At 42.8% G+C, this 19,378-nt stretch overlaps 1 protein-coding gene across 4 annotated transcripts in view; it reads left to right on the plus strand.

Annotated features, from left to right (window-relative positions):
• The first annotated feature begins 3,032 nt into the window (after positions 1–3,032).
• Positions 3,033–19,378, plus strand: part of pdm3 (pou domain motif 3) — a 146,205-nt gene continuing 129,859 nt past the window's right edge. For all 4 annotated transcript variants that reach the window (XM_043413808.1, XM_043413809.1, XM_043413810.1 and 1 more), the window contains exon 1: positions 3,033–4,231. In XM_043413808.1, the coding sequence (XP_043269743.1) occupies positions 3,847–4,231 (385 nt within the window). In that variant the 5' untranslated portion in view covers positions 3,033–3,846. The remainder of the gene's footprint in view (positions 4,232–19,378) is intronic.

The raw sequence follows: 19,378 nt of genomic DNA on the forward strand, positions 1-19,378 counted from the left end.
CGTAGTACATGTGTAGTCTTCGGTCACCCTTTTCTCCTCTTACAACCACATGTTCTCACATACTTTAGTTTCCTTTACTTTACTCGTGAATCGTTCTGCGAGTTGTTGTCATCTTCTGTCTTTAGCGCTCGCACATTATCTACGAATACTACTGCACTAATTGCGTAGAATCTGTTACAATTATCCGAATACGAAGTGAATCAATGGTTCGGAACAGGAAGCTCAAGGTCAATTAGTATTTTATTCTCACTTAGCAATAAGTACGTATTTTCAAATGATGTAATAATCTATTGCTATCGTTTTCCAATTTTCGTAGAGCCCTACTGAAGCGTGAGGCTTCATTTGCACTCGCCTCATTGACTTTGACAATGTGACCGATGCAGCAGCCTCTTGGAACATCTGGTTTCGATAGGGTCGTGGAGGATCCGCGAGGAGATTGTCTAATCCGAATCTCAGTCTCGAAAACAATGGCAAGCGCTACTGAGACCCTTTTTTCGACGTTTCCTTAATCAACACTGTCCGCGTGCTGGACGGGAGACGAAGGAAAGGAGAGGGATTGCTTGTTGTACAGTGTGTGTTTGCGATCGATAAGAGAAAGGTCGCCCAAGGGTGGCAAAACTGTTGTAAACGAAGAGGGGGAGAGCAAGTTCTATAGCAGTTCATAACAAATCCGTATAGCAAGAGGGTGGAGACCTTCAGGACCTGTAAATAAGAACATTAATTTACTGTCAGCTGGCGTGACGCTCGGGCTGTGCTTCGATGCCCCAAAGGCGAGCTCGTGCTTGCTGAGCCGTGTGGATAGAAGGGGCTGCACCTCTTTCTCTTCGTCCGCGACGTCGTCTTTAAGCGGGACCTCATAGTCCCATCATCCAAAGGGCTGTTTTACAAATCATATAGCTGTTCTAATCTAACAGGCCCGTCTACGCCGAAACCCTCCGGGAAAACTACTGCAGGGCTTCGAAAACTCTTCCTCCCCCTCTTCAACTAACGATTAATACAGAATTTAGGGTCGGACGGTCGTTTAATGACGACGATTTCGATCTGTCAGATTTACCCGTAAATATACGTTTTACAATCTGCCAATTTGACGGTAATTTGAGAACATTGAAACTTTTACTGTCGGGGACAGGTAAACGGTAATCGTTCGATGTCTATGTCGATAGTAAAAAGTGATGCTACGAAGTTCACGGTGTACTCCTGCTTCGAGCCCCGAGCCAAATCAATCGATTATTTCGAGCAAAAGCTCGATTTCATTGTGGGGTTTGGTAAGATTGCAGGAGACTTCGAATCTAGCGTAGCTATGGAGTGCTCGCAGTCTGGAAAGGTTGTTGCGTCAAAACAGAGCCTTAAATAATCCGCGAAGCCAACCGTTCGAGAGGTCTTGACCAAGAAGCGATCTTATTTGGTTGCGAACGGCAAAAATTCTTTCCCGCCATGTTGAAGTCTCCGTATATGGTGATTCTGCAACGTTAATGGCTTTCGAAGCATCAGCGAGTGACTCATGTGGGGACAAAATAGTCTCTCGTTCCACCATCATGTTAGTATTTTCAGTGTCCTTCTGATAACCCCTTATTGAATAATTACTGTTTCTCATTTGTCTTAAAATGTAGCCTTAAGTTGAAACGGTGTTTCGATGATTAGCTTCATAAAATTATTCCATCCATCATCCGGGTTATCAACTGTATGAAAATTTCGTTTGGAGATTCGTTCTAGAGACTGATGAAATAACAACAACAAGAACAACAAGCGGTTGAAGTCGAATTTCCTTCAGGAAATGGAGGATACGCTCGTACATGGTAAAAGAAACGCGATCGAAAAGGAAGTCGCAGTAAAATAGTTTGGTTCCCTGTAAAAGTGTGTAGCCTTGACAGATGAAAGCGTCGAAGCCCAAGTGTCGTGACTTCCTGGTGTCGAAATTTTTTATCGCCGTAGAATTTGGCGAGTGGCTCTTCTCTCTTTCCGTTGAATCAGGTATGAAAGGCTGGAAAGAGGGGTTCGACGTATAGTCTGAGGGGTAGGTGCAGGCCGACCCAATCGTTCGTCTGTGGATGTCCTCTGGTGCGGTGGTCTCTCAGTGGTCCTCCCTGGCTTCGGCAGCAGGAGTACCCCCGCGGTATACAGCAGGCCTGCCCCAACCTCTCGACTGATTTGCATCACGGTTACGAGCTCGTTCGTTCATGGAAGGGAATGGGCGATGAGGGATCGGGAGGGCGACGCGGGATGGTTTGGTGTTTTGGGAAGAGCAGGGTTATAGCGAGCAAAAGAACGAGAGAGAAGGAGAAAGGGAGAGAAGGTGCAAGAGAGCGTAGAGACGGGGGGGTTTATGGACGAAGGGTTGCTGCTGCTGCTGCTGCTGCTGGATTGCTATGTTCGGTACGTGTGCCTCATCGTTCTCTGGTGCAAAGGGGGCTCGTCGGCTTTGCCGACCAGCCTTGGTAGATCGGGTAGAGAGGAGGGTGGTCGGGTGGTTAACCGGGGTTCTGTATAGAGGGTTGAGAACGGACGGGAGGGTATATTACAGATGCCCTCTGGAATGCCTCCCTTCACCCCTTTACCTTAGCGTACGACCACCCTTGTTCGCCTCCCTCTGGAGGCAGCTCTCGGACACTCATAACAATCATAACAACGCGGATCTCGCGACTAACTCGCGGCCCACCTCCGCGCATCGTTCACGCCCCTGATCACGCCCATTTCCCCCCTCTTCCTCCCCGACCAGTCCTCCCCTAACTCTCTCTTTGCTGGCAGCCTGCCTGCCATATGATGTTGGCGCGGAGCCGCGCGGGTGGCACGATTCGAAGCGTATATAGAACACCCAAACGGGAGGCGCGGCGCGTACCAGACTCGCTCTCTCTCTCTTTCTCTCTACCTTTCTACATGTACGTATGAGTACCGAGCGGCAGAGCGCGGGCGCACCACCACTCGTGTTCCTCTCGTTTGCCTCCTCTCTGCGCTCTCTCTATCTCTCCCGTCGCGTCGCGCGCGCTTGCCTTCCCGCCGCAACGACTTTGTGCCCACACAACGCAGCCAGACTGCGGACCGCGAGGTTATACACCAGCGAGAGACGTTTTTTTAAAGCCGCGTTCACAATACTACCGACCGCGTGGACCAACGTGACGCGCATGCCGCCACTGTATTGGCTATCGGTTTGACGACGTCGACGAAGAATCGCGACGGATAAACATCAACATCGGTTTAATCGCATTAAGCATTTTATTCGAATAAAATAAAATGTTCACTGAGTTCAACAAATTTCCTTGCACATGCTTCAAACTTTAACGAAATTTCGGGTGTCCCTGCTTAACGGATTTCAAGTGGAGTGCAAGATCAAACGGACCGGGACAAGTTTAATTTGACATTGAATATTCTCGACAGTTCTGAAAATAGTCATCAGTGTTCTGTTCGATTTCTCCAATGGACTTGTTAAAAATTTACCGATCGTCACAGTGATTTCATTCGGTTCGTGATAATAATTCAAATAGTATTAATAATATAAAATTTCATAATATTATTAATTACTATATCGACCTTAATAATCCAGTGGATATAGAACATTGACCGTATCCAATGTCCTCCAACTGTCAAGGAGCGTTCTCGAAAAGTATTCCAATTCTTTCGTGCTAATTAAAATGTAAACGACTTTTAAACGAATATTGTTGTATTTCGTTTGAAAAGAAAAAATGTGTTAAGCCTCGTTGAATGTGTGCCCACGTGTGTACTCAACTGTGTTTGTGTAAGGACTTTAACGAGTACTCGAATAAGCGCGAGGCCAGTGAGAAGAAAATTTGGAACTGTAATTAGCTCGGACGAGCCTCGTTAAGTGGTTAAGCAAGCGGTCCAACGACGCTTATGAGAAGAAGAGAACCGCATAGAATCTCGTCGGAACACAACGTGACTGATCTTATTACGGAGTACATATCTATATGTTTATATGTGAGTGCGTGTGCGTGTGTGCGTGCTTCAAGTATACCAGGAGATTCGCATTCGTCGTCTCTTAGCGATGACGTAATTCTCGACTTGACCCAATCGATTGTTGCCTTTAAGGCTTGCAAAATTGCGCGAATTCATCGTCGGAAAAACGGTAAAATTTTTCGCGTCACGACGCAAGAGGACGTTGAACATATTTCTACAAACGTGCTTACCGGAACGAACGTCACGTTGACGGACAGGGGGGAAGAAGAATTTGTCATCTCGGCCGAGCCGAGATCGAGTCCGCGTCCGGTGTACGAGATAGGTGAGATGTTCCTCTCATCCTTTCTACCTCATTCATTCTTGTGTCATTCTCATTCTCATAAAATTATATCGGATGTTGTGATTTTTTTTTTCTACGAATCCGCTGGCAGAAAATTATTCGGCCAGGAAATGAATAATTAACAAACATACGATTTGAATGAATCGCGAATACTTTAACGATCATCTACAGAAACAATTGGTAGTTACAACATAATTTTAGTGAGTCATTAATCACATTTGTACTTTGAATTTCGTTTGTGGTGCACAGAATAAAAGCTGAGTGCTCACCTTTTGAGATTTCCATTCGAGTTTTATTCGACTTCTTGGCTCATCAATATCCAAGTTAATATTTCGATTTCAACTAATTGGTGCAGCATCAATTCCTCATTAAATTTTCTATTCGTCAGTAACGGTCTATTGCGTCAAAGTGCATCTTGGAGATACAATCAGTGTTCAATAGATTTTTTTCATTAGCTTCGGTGAGGAAGGAAAAAAACATTTCCCTCTCTTTCTCAATAAAATTGAATCGTCAAAGAGATGAGTGAAGATTTGCTGAGAAAAGATGCAGCAAGCTGCGATCATTCGTCGTCAGAGGTTGGCCTCGTGGTGTTCGCGTTGCCTATTGAATAACAGTCCGCAGACTTGCGCGCAAGAATTGGCGGGAGATTTCTCGCGCGGCCTAGAGAATCGGTGTGCGTGAGTGTATATTTATTTGAATGTGACGGTACATGGAAAAGATGAAATGGATGGATGGATGGAAGGGGGGAGGAAACGGAAGGAGCAAGAGGAACGGACGAAAAGTCTGACTCTAATAAACTCCTAATTATCGCTGCACGCCGTGGTAATTACACTTTGCACGTGACCATGCGCGCGGAGACGTCACTGTTGTTTCGCTCCTTTTGTGCAAGCACAAATTATATACTTGTTTCTAAGAGCGAACGTGGAGGAACGAGGATTTCAAATGCGGAGAGTGAGACAAATTTTAAAAATACTGAAAGCTCTAAACGAATAAAAAAAGAAGATGGTTGGAAAAAAAAAATCAAAAAAAAGGAGATTCCGTCTGGCAGACTCCACAAAAATACTTTGCCATGCCGTGACCCCCAGCTCGGCTCCGAGAGACAAATAGAATAATTAAAACCGTAATATAAAGCAGCAAACATTTTCCTTCGTTATGACTCGAGCGCCTCTTACCTGCGTTGAATAAGCACATAAATGTATACAAAATCGTGCCAAAAAAGGGTGAATTAAGGGTTGATTATAAAAATCAGTGTATTTCAAATGTATATTAATAATTCATGAGTCTTTTTATTATTCCTTTGTAAAAGGAAAGAAGACGTTTTAATTAAAACCCACCGACTCAAATCGTTATAGTTGTAAAGTGCACGAGTCTCATTACTGTTTTCATCTATTTTCTGTCCTCGATCAGCATCATTACACGATTAAATCTATCATTTGACAGATTGATAAAAGCTACCACGAATAAAATCCACGTGCACATTTCTCAGAACGTTTCTATAAGAGTTTGATAAAGTTTGTTCGATACCGAGTGAGTAATCGACTCGATAACGATTAGTCCATTGATACTCTTACTTCTGTAGGATGCGCACCCCTCTTTAGTTGTAACGAAAATACGCCGAGGTCGTTTTTCCCGATGGTAATAATTTGCTGAATCGTTTCGCTGGACTATTAGCCCAAAGCTGTATGTGTGCCATTCGGTTAGGAGGCAAGAAGAAATCTTCGGCCTATGCGAGAGAGAAGCCGAGAGATAGTCCGAGATGTAGATCCAGAAATAGGACCGAGTGAGGAGATCGCAGTAGTGAGCAACAGCCTCGATAAACATGCACTTTGTACGTATTAGCAGCAACCACGATAATTCTTTTATCGGCCCATTCCAATTAACCGTTTGCCTCTTGATCATTCCTAATTACCCGCAATTACGCGATGTTACACTATAATTGGTAAGTAGGCTGATGTCATACCGCCTGGAAGAGATTGGACGGTGTGGGGATGAGAACTCGATACCGAGCACCCTATAAACACGTATGTCCAATGCAGTTACCTATAGATCGTAAATTCTTTGGATTCAAACGAGAAAATGATCAATTTTCGTATAAAGTCTTCGAGTGTTGAAATTGTCGACTCTATTCTTGCTCGAAATACACAATTTTAGTGGCAATAGGAGACGCGAATCATCGAAGAAATTCTCGTACTCTCACCACATGCCTCGTACAAATGCCTCTCTTTCGACGTATCGCATTTATAATGTTGTCAACTTTCGAGTAGGGAAAATGCTGAAATTTTGATATGCAGATGAGTAAATAATAGGAAAACTGTCGAGAAGAATGAGCTCGAAGAAAAGTGCGGAGAACATTTATATTCGGTTTTCCCTTTGAATGTTTTTACCCACGTCAATGCCAACGTCCTACTTACATCAGTCATAGATTTTCTCGGTTTGGTCTCAAGTATATATGTATGGACCGGAAAAACACGTTGAAAGAGCACAACGGTTGTATAGACGTACGATTTCCTGTCGGAGCTTTTATTATAAACTCTGGCGGTATTCGTAATTAGGTATAGGTCACCTAAATATGCCTCGAATATACTTGTGTGCCGAGTGTTTCCAAGCACTTATACATCGACAGGTTGAAAAGAGCTTTTACAATACGTCGAAATGTATTCAGAAAAGGATGCATATATGGGTCAGCAAGTGCATTTATATATAAGTTGGCCTGCTCTTCTCGTCTTGACAAGTTTGGGTATCGGAAAATGTGAAGTGAAAATCCAGATGCTGCAACAAAGATCGAATTAGTATGGATTCGTGTTTCCGCAGCGTTATAAATATCATTGTCTTATTTAGCACCGCAATTATACATGCGGAAATGCATATTTAATTAGCGCTGGAAAATTGCAATCGAAATAAATCCAGCATGAGATTCTTCCTGTTGATACTGCTTCCAATTGGAAAATGGATAAGCTATAAATATGTAAATCGTGTGTTGAATGATGAGCGGATCCGAAGATCTTTCATTCACCGTGATACAGTGACACTCGTTAAGAGAAGGCGTTAGATTCGCAATTTTTTTGTGGCAAGTACCGAAGGTGCGATTACCACGAGAGCTCGTTACGATCGAGTTGGTGATTAAAAAAGCTGTTTGACGCGAGAGAAAGAGAGAAAGGGGCAGGAAGGAAGAACGTTCTTCAGATATTCGGGAACGCAGCGAGACCACGTTGAGTTTCGTGAACGTTGAATTACTAACAAGTCTAGGTACTACTACATAATTATATCGATAGGATCAACACTGGAAAGAAAAAAGATGAATTTTCGCACTAAAAATACACGCGTCGCCGTCGCAGACTCGAAGAACCGCTTTTTCTTCTCTCCTTTTAATGCGTTTCCGCCATGATTTTCACCTCGGTATTGATATTCTTGATCGGATTGAAAATTCACCATGAATTATTCTACCTAAGAATTATCGCCTCTGAACGACGTGAAATAAAACAGTTGTTCGAACGGTAAAAACAAATGAGAAGATTATGAAAATAAAGATACGAATGCAGCAACGAAAGTATAGATACGAACATTTATTATGTCTGCACGTGAGCGTACAGCGCGCACTTAATAATACGTGGTGAAGCCCCCAGCCGGCGCGGCGAGAAGTCGCGGTGATAATTTCCTCCGGGCTACTTAGCTCCGTTTCAATAATTAACCGATAATTATGCACGCCCGTCCTTACACGTATATTAAACGAATGCACACACAGACCGGAGTATACCGAGTACTTAGGCGTTCGTAGTACAAAGTTCGATTTGACCTGGAAATGCTAATTGTAAAATCGACTGAGCGACTATGACGTAGCTGCGGGTGGGTCGGAGAGAAATGGGGGGCTCCAATTGCGAAAAGGAATTGAGTGAGAGTTGAAATAATGCTGCTCTCGTGGCGCGGGTTGGTACGCCAGAATATATGTCTTTGAGTAACGAAGGAACCGGAGTGCATTCCACTGTTGGTTCGAATTCGTTTTTTCCCCTCACTCTTGTTGCAAATCCGTGCTGCAAGTTCAATATCTCCGTGGTGAGAGCATCAGTAATCGATCATTCATCTTCCCATCTCGATGCCTATACAGCACTACTTTTGGCCTGGACGTTTTATGTTTGTGTGAATAAGGATTAATGAATATGTAGGCATCGCAGCATCCGAGCCAGCACCATGGAGAGTTTCCTCCTTGAATTCGTAATGAGAATTTGGTGAATATAGCTGAGAATACACTCGGCCTTCGCTCTCGGATTATCGCCGAAGGGAAAACGTTAATTCGGGAGCCTTCTCGCGAGAAGTGTGTATCCTCGGATGGGGCAAAAGAGACGGAAGGTCGGAAATAATATTCTATTGAGGAGTAATAATTAATGAAAGCCTCAAACTTTATACTTTATCCTGACAATGGGCGGTACTTCAGGACTACGTTTCTTCCGATTACCGCGTGCCCTAATGCCCTTTTTCTACGAAGCCATTCGGTTGTGGACTAGATCTTGGGGCTTGGAAATCATCGGTGCAAGCGTTAATCTCACCAGAAAATAGGGTTGCAATAAAACTCGTGGAAACAAGCGTATGCCAAAGCAAGCTGGCATTCGAACTGATAAATTTATGGATCGAGAGGCCTTTGAACACTTAACGAAGCATGACAATCGCTGTTTTATGTTCGGTGGATACATAACTTTGGTATTTCTTCCTAATACCTTTGTCTTTCGTACATTTACGTTCACTTAACTGTATGGAAGTCCCACGAAACGATGAATCTAAAACCTGTTAATTAGGAGAACTAGCCAGGGTAGTCCAATGCAGAAGAATGGGCTCTTGTACCATTATAACTATCTCTTTTCTCTGGTGCTTACGAATCGTTTCTCTTCGCCAAAAGTCTAACCCCTCGTTGGGATATAAATCGGTGCCTTCGAATCTGCGAATACACAGTAGTAAGAGACACATTCGTGTATTCGTGCAATACGTGCATTTGTGAATGCGCGAGTGTATATTTTCTGAAAGCCATGTGACTGGCGCTGCTCAGCGAGGTAAACACGAGCACGTGTGGGCGCGGTTGCGCATGGAGATATATTGTTGGAAGGGTATATGCACAGCAATCGCACATGATCTAGAAACTTGGCCAACTGTGGATACAGACAGGGAGAGAGTTTGAGGATGTGAAATCGACGATTCGGGATAATAAACTGTATTTCCCCTCGCACTAAAATTCCATTTTTCACTGAAAGCCTTTTTTCTCTCGAGAAAGAATCATCAATTAATTCTCGATTCACGATCATTTAACATTTTGGAAAAAATCATTTCACTAGGCATCTTCAAGGAATCTGGAGAATAAAATTTGGTTTAAAATGATAAAAAAACTTCAGTGTTACAATACACGAGTGAATGAAGATTAAAAAATGTGATAAATTTTCATGGAACGCGTCAAGCAATTATTTTCTTTTGAAGAACAATTGAATTTATTTATTTTCCGTACATAATTTTTGTGGTCCGGAGATATTTTCATAGTTAATTGGCAAAATATTCTTTTTTTGTGTATTCAACGGACCGAACTTGATGAGAAATGTCTGAGATATGCATGCAAAAGTACTGCCAAGTAAAAATTGACGAACGTATGTAGAAAAACAACTCAAAAAATATGTACAAGCTCAGTGGTTGGAAGGGTGATGCTAAAAAATATCTCAAAGGCGACACTTGACTTGCCAAGGATATATTGTTGGGATAGGCACTCGAGTGCAGGGCACACAAAAGAGAACACTATGATGACGCCGCCGACGACGACGACGGCGACGACAACGACAACGTCAAGGACGAGACGTCGTCAGCGATGCAGACTGGACGGGGAAGCGCTCTCCTCTTCCTATCGCTTTCTCCTACACTATCATTCTCGTTTTTGTCCCTCAATTGAGCTGAGTGGTTACGGCATGTGCTGGGACGGACATACGAATTCATAATTATTTTTCGCATTTCCCAGTTAACAATACAACTAACGAAATTAACTTCAATGAGTCTATTATCGTTCTGCTGAAAACCTTCAATTGAATTAGTTCCGAAACAAGAATTCATTACACGAAATACTGCACGGGTTACTGTATATTTTGTAATTTTACAGATTTTTAGATATCTCGCATAATCGGACAATATGCTCAGAAGAGTAGAACGTTTTTAAGCGAACCGCTAAATTATCCAAAAACGGATTTTTTTGCGAAAAAACATCAAATTAAGTTGAAATTATTCTCGGAGATATTAGTGGCAAAATAATAAAGAAAACAGTTTGCGAGTGTTCAATAATCGATGAAAGTACGACTGATGTGTCCAAAAATTCGGGTTAATAAACATTTCATTGAAAAATGTACAGTTCAGTGTGCATTGGTTTTCGTGGTGATTCGCTTGGGTAAATTTCTGGCGGAAGATTGGCTCGTCGGATCAAGTTCTAAACGAGAAAAGGGGGTTAAAAACGATTGTTAGCGAGGTCAAGAAAACGAATCGATACGCTTTCTCTCGCCCACTCTCTCTTTCATCTCTCTTTCGGCTGTTCTCTTTTCCTAGCCTTCGGTAAAATCTTCCGGTAGGTTTACCATCTCTCTCCTTCTCTCTTCTTTCGACTTTTCTCCTTCCCTTTCTTCACCAACGTCCCCGACTCCTTTTATCTCCGTTGCCTCGTTTGAGGCGCTTCTCCCTCGCTCGTCGTTCGCGGCTCGTCGACCCTCGTTCGCTACCCCATTCAACTACATCCCCCGGTCCTCCCTTCGCCTCAATTCACCCCGCACACTGCCGACGATCAGGCGCGCGATAACATTTCGCTCGACAACTTACCCACTTCCAGCTTTTCCCCACCTTCGCATAATATACATACATATAACATGAAACAGAGACTCTCTCCTCGCGGTGCTTCCACTTTCTCCGGTCTCTCTCGCATATATAAATATAACGTTTTCTCCTCGTCCTTCAATAATTTTCTCCGCTCATACTCTCGCAGCTCTCAGGCTTTTCCAAAGATGCTCCTCGAGTCTACGATCTCTCCTCTCACGTCTGTCGTCACTTTTCCAAACGCGCCTTTCCGCAATGTGCTCTTTTTTTCTACCCATCCAGTTTGTGTTACTTTTTTTCATTTTTCAATCTCGCTGGATAACTCGGAGAGTCGCTCACAATTGGGGCTCGGATTAGGTGTTATTTAAATTGTTTCCTACTTCAATTAACATTGAAAGCGCGGTGATTATGTGAAATCGTGAATTAACTGAATGAAAAAAATCAAATTTCGCGATAGAGGGTTTTTCGATTCTCCCAGTTCCGCGCCTTCGGAGCTCTGCAGGTAGTATTTCCGCGGATATAACGAAAACTTTTTTTTGCCCATTTCCTTTGTTCCTTTGGAGACATATTTTTTCATGCCTATACAAACCATTTAATGGCGTTGTGCTTCTTTTGATTGAAGAACGTAGAGAGATGATAATGAAGGGTGCTGTTGCGTACTATACTATTAATTATAATCATTTATGAAAAAAGCACTGGCACGTGCGGAACGCCCCGGAAGGGCTGCTTTCTCTCCCGTCCCTTGATGATGCTCCAGTCACGAGTGTATTTCTCGTACGCTCGATGAATCTAATAGATCTAATTTGCGTGTAAAAAGCGTTCATGTTCTTTTCTATCCGCTGAGATTCTCTCTTCGACTTGACGCTTTCGGTCCTTGACTACGGCTTTCGTTTTAGCGTTTGATATAAAAATATGAATATATATATATGTGTATACACGTACGCGCACATGTGCGAGGGGATTTGACACGTGTCGTCAAGATCCCCGCGGAGAATATATTCGTAAGCCCCTCTTCAACGACGTGTGCTTGAATATAGCCTCGATTAAAGTGAAATGGGAGGTGGACGCTGCTGAAGCGAAAAAATTGCATTACATAGCTGTATACATCGACGAATAAAAATATTCATCGAAACGCAACAATGGGAAGCGTGGTTTACAATTTTTACGAAAACATTAGAAAAGGTCGAATAAAAGTTTAAATTTAATGGTCACTGTGATTAAACGTAAATAGATTTTTTTCCAGCTTTTTTTATGACACTGAATTTCGACTTTTGACGGGAAAATCGCGTGATTTGTGACCCAGGGAAGACGAATAGAGTACAAAGGAGGAAAAAGCCATGATCAAAGGTACTTTGTACCTTCGTCAAGGGGTTGGAAGGAGTGCTGGGAAATCGAATTTCGATCGAAAGTGAGAGATGGGCTTCCGAAGTTTGAGGCCAGATGTTGAACACCATGGACGCAGCATGAGACGCGCGAAGGCGTTCTAAACGCGCATAAATATATCCTCAGTAGGGGGTGCAAGCCATTATAATGGTACAGCAAGAGAGAACCTCGAGCTTAAGAGTTCTATTTGTGGTAATTCGGGGTTTAATGCACTCTCTCATTCTCTTTTTGGCCCCTTTCTCTCTCACTCCTGCCTCAATATACAGTTCTGATTTAGACTGACGTGTACTTTTTAGACGAAGCCAAACGCCGCAAAAATGAGTATATATAGGAAGTATGACCGTAAAATATGAAATATTCTTCCTGTGACTTCACTTTCCTGCATGGAAAAGAAGCCACGACGTATATATTCGCGCGTCTATCCCTCTCGAGAAAGTTGGACAGATGCGTGCGTGTATTCGCCTTATTGCTTCAACACGGAAAGAAAAGATATCACAAGCTCTTTTTTATTCCCACGTACAAATATTTTCCATTGACACTGACAAAAACAGCACACGTGTACACGCCTCACGTGTCAATCGCTGCCTCAAGATTAACCCTACATTTTAACACTATTTTCAGAGAAAAACATATTTTCGTAAAAAACCAGTGACAAAGATTTCCAACAGAGGTGATAACGCTTCAGCCCTGTTTTATGACACAAAAATATGCTGCTCCATGCAAATTTCTTATGTATTCGCGTCCCAAGATACTCCGGACCGGCAAAATCACTGCCGCAGGAAAAGAAGGAAATAAACTCTGTATCCGGTGTTCAATCAAGCGATTTTGAAGCATTAATGCTTTATGAATATCCCTGGTTATTTGAGCTGCTTATAGCATACCGATCGTTCGGCCACATTAGCTCCGACGATGTGGCATGCACCAAGGAAGCGAGAGTGAAGAGCACAAGCATGCGGTAATACAGTATGCGATAATACACACAAAGAGGCTGTTGGTTAATGTGTACCCGAGGAGAGCGCGCTCGCACAGTCTCGCATTAACGGGAGTGCCACGTCGGTGGCTCAGGCTATATATACGTACACACATAATTATACGTATACATATATAAACGTATGAGCACATGTATATACAGGTATGTAAACGCGGCTGTTATGTTTAATCCTTGCATTTCGTGACTCGGGACAAAGCCTGCTGGATTTCTGACGGAATTGGTATCTCGCATGAAACGAGCATTACCTGCGTACTTACATTAGGGGCTTCCTAGAATATACATATACACATCCGTACGCAGATGCGTGCCAAAATGCACGCTCGTCACATACGCTTTCAATGGAACAGCGAGTAGCCCGAGGAATGAAAATCTTGCCTATTCCTCCAAACAACGTTTCCTCATTCATGCGAGTGCGTCAGACGAACCGCGATTCGACAGTTTCAGACAAGCAGCTTTTCATTTTTCAGAGAGTCAAGATTCTATCGAGTTTTTATGTATCGACCGATGCGAGTGGGGCTATAATAAAGTGGGTGGAGAAAATAGAACAATTGTCACGAGTCGGGCCTCGTTATATCGGTTGCTAATAACGAACCGTAAAGAAAAAGACGAGGCGACATTTCTGTATTTTGAGATGCAACATTTTGACATGATATTTTTGTATCGGAATTAATTTTGCGAGGATCCGAATCAATTGTTTTGTCGAGTTTTAATCGTGGATCTATAAATACCAAGTTCGTCATGGAAAATAATAGTTATTCGGCTATATTGGAGTCTATGATTCGAAACACGATATTGAAATAATTTTTAGTCGTAAAGAACGTTTAATTAGAAGCAAGAACTTTGGCAATCTATATTATTGGTAGAACGATTATGAGAAATTGAAACAACGTAAAAATGATTGTTGAGCGTTGCACGTAACTCTTTCTCTGAAAGACGATATACGTACGTAATAACAGATAAACGATGGTGGTCTACTGTCCCGCGTGGCCCCAGTATTACGCGACAACTTTGCTCCGAAAAAAAAGAGTTACTATGAATAAACGATGGTTAGGGTAAAGACAAGGGCAAATTTCATTCACAGGTACATGGAAAGGGTTGGATGTTTTCGTTTTGAGTCGTTTTGCCTGACGAGTGAATACTTAATAGACAAACCTCGTATCGTCCTGGTCGAATATTCCACTCTTTCTTGCTTCGAGCCAATAACAAGTTTCCTTTCTCCCCGTTCGAATCCTAGAAAAAAAACTGCAGCCACGAAACGTCTCGATGAAATGTCTGCCTCGATTATACACCTGTTATGTTCCCAAAGCGTGGACAGTTTCTTTGTTGCAATAATAAAAGAAATGCTGCATGTATAAAAAGTAATAAATAGGATGTCGAACTTCTTGACGCATTTGATATCAGAGTGTTCGAAAAGAGCGAGCGACGGGTTGCGTTTTTGTGGTTTGTCTACCTCGATCCTTTCGTAATGGTTTCCCTTTTTATTGCAGTGGTAACAAGTAAAATTTTCAGGCTACGATCCAACGTGCTCATTATCGTAAAAGCTGCCACAATATTCAACCAGTCGCGACTCTAATTTCCGTGATAATTTTCTTTACCAGTGAATCGCCGATAATAATCGAAGCCTGAAAATGTGCAAAATGAATAATTAAATGAAAGAAAAGATGCACAATCTCATCAACGACTTATCAGCTCGAAGCACGAAGAATCGGTTTGAGATTAGAGAGCGAAAATATCGCGGCTTCGAGATTGTTGAGAATGGAGCTCATAAATTGTAGTCCAGTATGGCCCAGAGCAACGGGCAAGCCCACGAGTGTGCATAGCCCGGAGCGCAAGGCATACGAACTAAGCGAGAACACGAGGCTGAAGCTTAGAGGAACCTCAGCATGTAGAATGTCGGGCAAATGTTCGCACAGCAATGTGCGAATGGCCAAGAAAACAAAGGGTCGTATGTCCAGTTGAGTTGAGACACTCGGCAAGTTTTTTAAGGGCCTTTTGCTTGGAAGAAAGTGAATGTGTTCAAAATATCCTCTACCCCGTAGCAATATGGTAGTAGCAGGAGCTCTTAGTGGACGACCACATAGCGAGCGCACCGCGGAGTTTCTAAGTCCACCTTATCTGTCGCAGCCCCTATAATAAGCCGCGATCTGAGACCGTACATATTCCACGGAACACTCGCTCACACGTTTACACCACCGTGAACTTGCGTCTGTGTGTTAAGCGTGTGTGTATTTTATCGTACAAAAGACCGGTCAACTTGTATATATCCATCGCTGATTTAGCACGTGAAAGTCCTCCAGGCGCACTAATACACGTACAAAAGCGCGTGCAATTACAAGCTGGTCAACATGTAATTATCCCCAATGACCATAAATTATCGAATTTTTATGCGCAACATTCTTAATTACCCTTTGAATTAACATCAATCAACCCCCTTAATTACACGCTGCTATGGCCGTGGCGACGCTCGAGAATATTCGACGGACTATACATGCTGAACCCAACGCCGACGTCGACCAAAAGCCTCCGCGAAGATGTTGCTCTTCCCGGATAATGATACGCAGCTCGTCTTTTCATATCCACCTCGCGATATGAGTTCCAAAAATCATTCCCCAATTTCGATATTCACTAATTCGGTCGCTTCTCTTGCGACAAATTATCGTTTGTTTCTTTTCGGTTTGTATATTTTGCGCGATAGTCGATATACCGAATCATTTCTAAAAATAACTTTCCCTAAATCGTTGCATTTCACTTTCCAATGGAGCTAACAATGAATTTTCTCGTCAAGATTGCCAGCGCGATGTTTGGAATACCACGAACACAAACGAAGCTAAATTTCGTCGGATCGTCGTCGTCTCATTTCGCGAGCATTACGAGATTGTTGGAAGCGAAACGGCTTTATAATAAAAACCAGATGGTTAAGGTCTGTTCGGTTACGAGAATAGAATGGAAACTACACTAAAAGTGGTCAGGCCTGTGCCCGGCAACTGCCAAAAATCGGATCTTATTATTTTTAACAACTTTTTTCAACACAACTCGATCTCAGCCTAAATCTCCGTGCAATTTTTCCCATGAATTTTTATTTCAAAAATAGAATATATTTCGAAATGAAGATTTCAAGAGCTATTTAAATCAAAATTTGTATACAGGAAAAGTGCTCAAAAGTCTTGCCATTAAACTCAATTGGATGACTGTACATTTTTCGACTGAACGCCGATAGGATTGAGATTAACTTTTTATGTCTGTCTGCTCGCCGTCTTGATTATATCTCAGCTGAGAAATCCCAATACTTCGAACACGTATATCTAATATTTGCTCGATCTTCCCTAGAAATGGATCCTCTGTTCCCTTCTCTCCAGAATCCATCCAGACTTCTGATGGTCTATGTAATTTCCAGTATTCCCCAATTTCGTCTCGACGCGTCTGTCTCACGGGTAGCAGCTCTTTCTGTGCGTCAAGTATTTATATACACGCACGTGTATGTGAAAGCTGACGAGGCGTTCTTGGGTTTGTGTGCCGGGCTCTTTTCCTTTCGGTATAATCAGACACCTCTCATTATATTGCATTTAAATCAGGTTCGCTCTTCGGCCGTGAGCTACTTGATCGACTTTTCAAATACCCGGCTATTATATCGTCTGAACTCGATTGTATAATCACTGCTAAATCCCCCATTACTCATCCACAGTCATATAGATATAGATATCTCGGTGAGACTTTTTTGCGCGTGCACTTCAAGAAAAGACAAATTGCAAAGTCGTGGGGGAGTCAGAGCGATAGCTCCGGACAGGCTGTTGTTAAGATGCGTGTAAATAATTTTTTTCAACGTTTTTCTTTCTCCGGTAAATATATGTAATACGATTATTTTGCACGAGAAATTATACAGCAATTAATATACGAGCTCGAAATTGATGATACCACTCGAAAGAGACGACGACGTTCAATGACAGAGAAGAGGCTCCAGGCTCCCTCCGGAAAGTACTGAATCATCCGTGAGGGAGATTCTTTTTCCATCGCGGAGCTTCCCGCTCTGTGCAAACTTGTGCGTAAATGAGTATACTCGATGAGCGGGAAAAAATTGATAAAAAGAACCGCGAAGACGCGAGGTACCGAGTGCCGTACGTCATTCAAGCGTGTAAAAAGATCGTGAGCAACGGATCAGCGCCAACTATTCAACGGTGATTCACCTTCGACCCCTCCTTTGAAAGAACGCTCGCGTGACAGAAAAATCCGAGCGGGCGAACACCCGGGATTATTAAATATCCGGTTCTGAACCAACGCTTTTTTTATAAACGTATATTTACTCTCCGTATACGTGTGTCTTACAAATGGATATATTTACACTTGTATTTATCAACGCGGAAAGAAAGTCGTGTCAACGATCTTCTTTCACCATTTTATTTGGGCGTGTTTGTCCTTTGAATAATCGTCCTCGCCACGCGATCCTACAAGATACTTGCGTAGTTTCCTCTTTGTCTCGTTTCCTTCGAAATATGTCCTTTTTTCGTCTCTAAATTTTCGAGCAATGATATAGGAATGGAAAGACGAAGGGACTACGATTTTATTCGCTTCTCAGCAGCTTTGTAGTATCAATCGAAGAAATTTTGTTGGTTGGTTTTTCGCAAAGGGAGACAACGAAGAGTGTCTCCCTTCATATCGGAAATATTTTGAATATTTTAAATTGAATTTAAATGAAAGAGAATGTGAAGTGGAATTGAATTGAACGGCGGACGCTCAGATTTTCGGGACATTTGGTGCACTTAGATCCTTCTCGCTCGAAGACCACACTCAACGATCCATCCCGTATAGTTCGTCATATTGGAGCGTGTGAGGCTTCAAGATATAAAAAAAGGGGGGTTTAAGTATTGGACTCGGGCCAGCGCAAAAATAGAAGCAGATGTTGTTAGTTGCGTTTGAAATGCTCGCGTCGAGACGCGACGCCGGCTTCTTTCACGCCGAGATTCTCAAGGAGGAAGCAGCAGGGCTACCGCGATGATGAGAGCGTTTGGGTAAAGCGCGAGAACTTTCGAATCTTTGAGTGACTTTAAGCGTCGGAGCTTGAAATTCTGAAAAAATATAATATGACTCATGAAAAGAGAGAAAGCGAAAGACATCGAGATGAAAAGTAAATAATTGAAGAAGAGAAATACCGAAGGAGCAGCCGAGGACGGTAAAACGCCGACTAGCATCGATGTGCGGGGATGATTTCATTGGCCTTGAAAAATGTTAAATAAACGCGTCTCAGAGTGAAAAAGAAAAAATAGATTGAGAAAACATTTGTACTGATAGAAAAATATATAAAACGACTTCGTGAGAGCTCAAAGAATTAACACTTTCGTGTGTGTGTATGCCATAGTTCGTGCGCGTACGGGTGAGGGTCCACATAAGGTTTACACAGTGACACACGCGTCGCTGTTGTAGAAGTATGGTGAACGCAAGTTTTTGCTTTGAAGTCGAAAGATTAACGGGGGTACAGCACTGATGCTCTCTCCTTTATAATTTTCAGTGTCTGCGCATTCCTTAACAGCTGCTCCGGAGTTTCGTCAGAGTTTCGATATGCTCGCTCGTAGAGTATGCCGCGAGCATGCACACACGCGCGCGCACACGCTTCCACATACGTACACACGGGCGTAAAGATCCCCATGGAAAGAGAAGAGAGCCCTTCGTTTAATTAGCGATCGTCGTGTTCGCGGCGCGACGCTTTTTGTCAGGATGTCGACGAGGCATTGGTCCGTAAAGTCGCGCCAGACTTTGCTGAATTACGATTGAGTTAAACGGCAAACAAAAAGGAACAATCAAATACATATTACTTATCAATTTAGCCAGTAATATAAATCGAATTAAATCGAGAAAAAAAATGGTCGTGCGTCGATTTGTCATAGCACAATCCCAACATTTTTCGTTATTGGCCGCCGCCTGCCATAAATTTCCGGACTACTTCC

The sequence above is a fragment of the Venturia canescens genome, chromosome 3 (assembly GCF_019457755.1).
Source record: "Venturia canescens isolate UGA chromosome 3, ASM1945775v1, whole genome shotgun sequence".
Classification (NCBI taxonomy): domain Eukaryota; kingdom Metazoa; phylum Arthropoda; class Insecta; order Hymenoptera; family Ichneumonidae; genus Venturia; species Venturia canescens.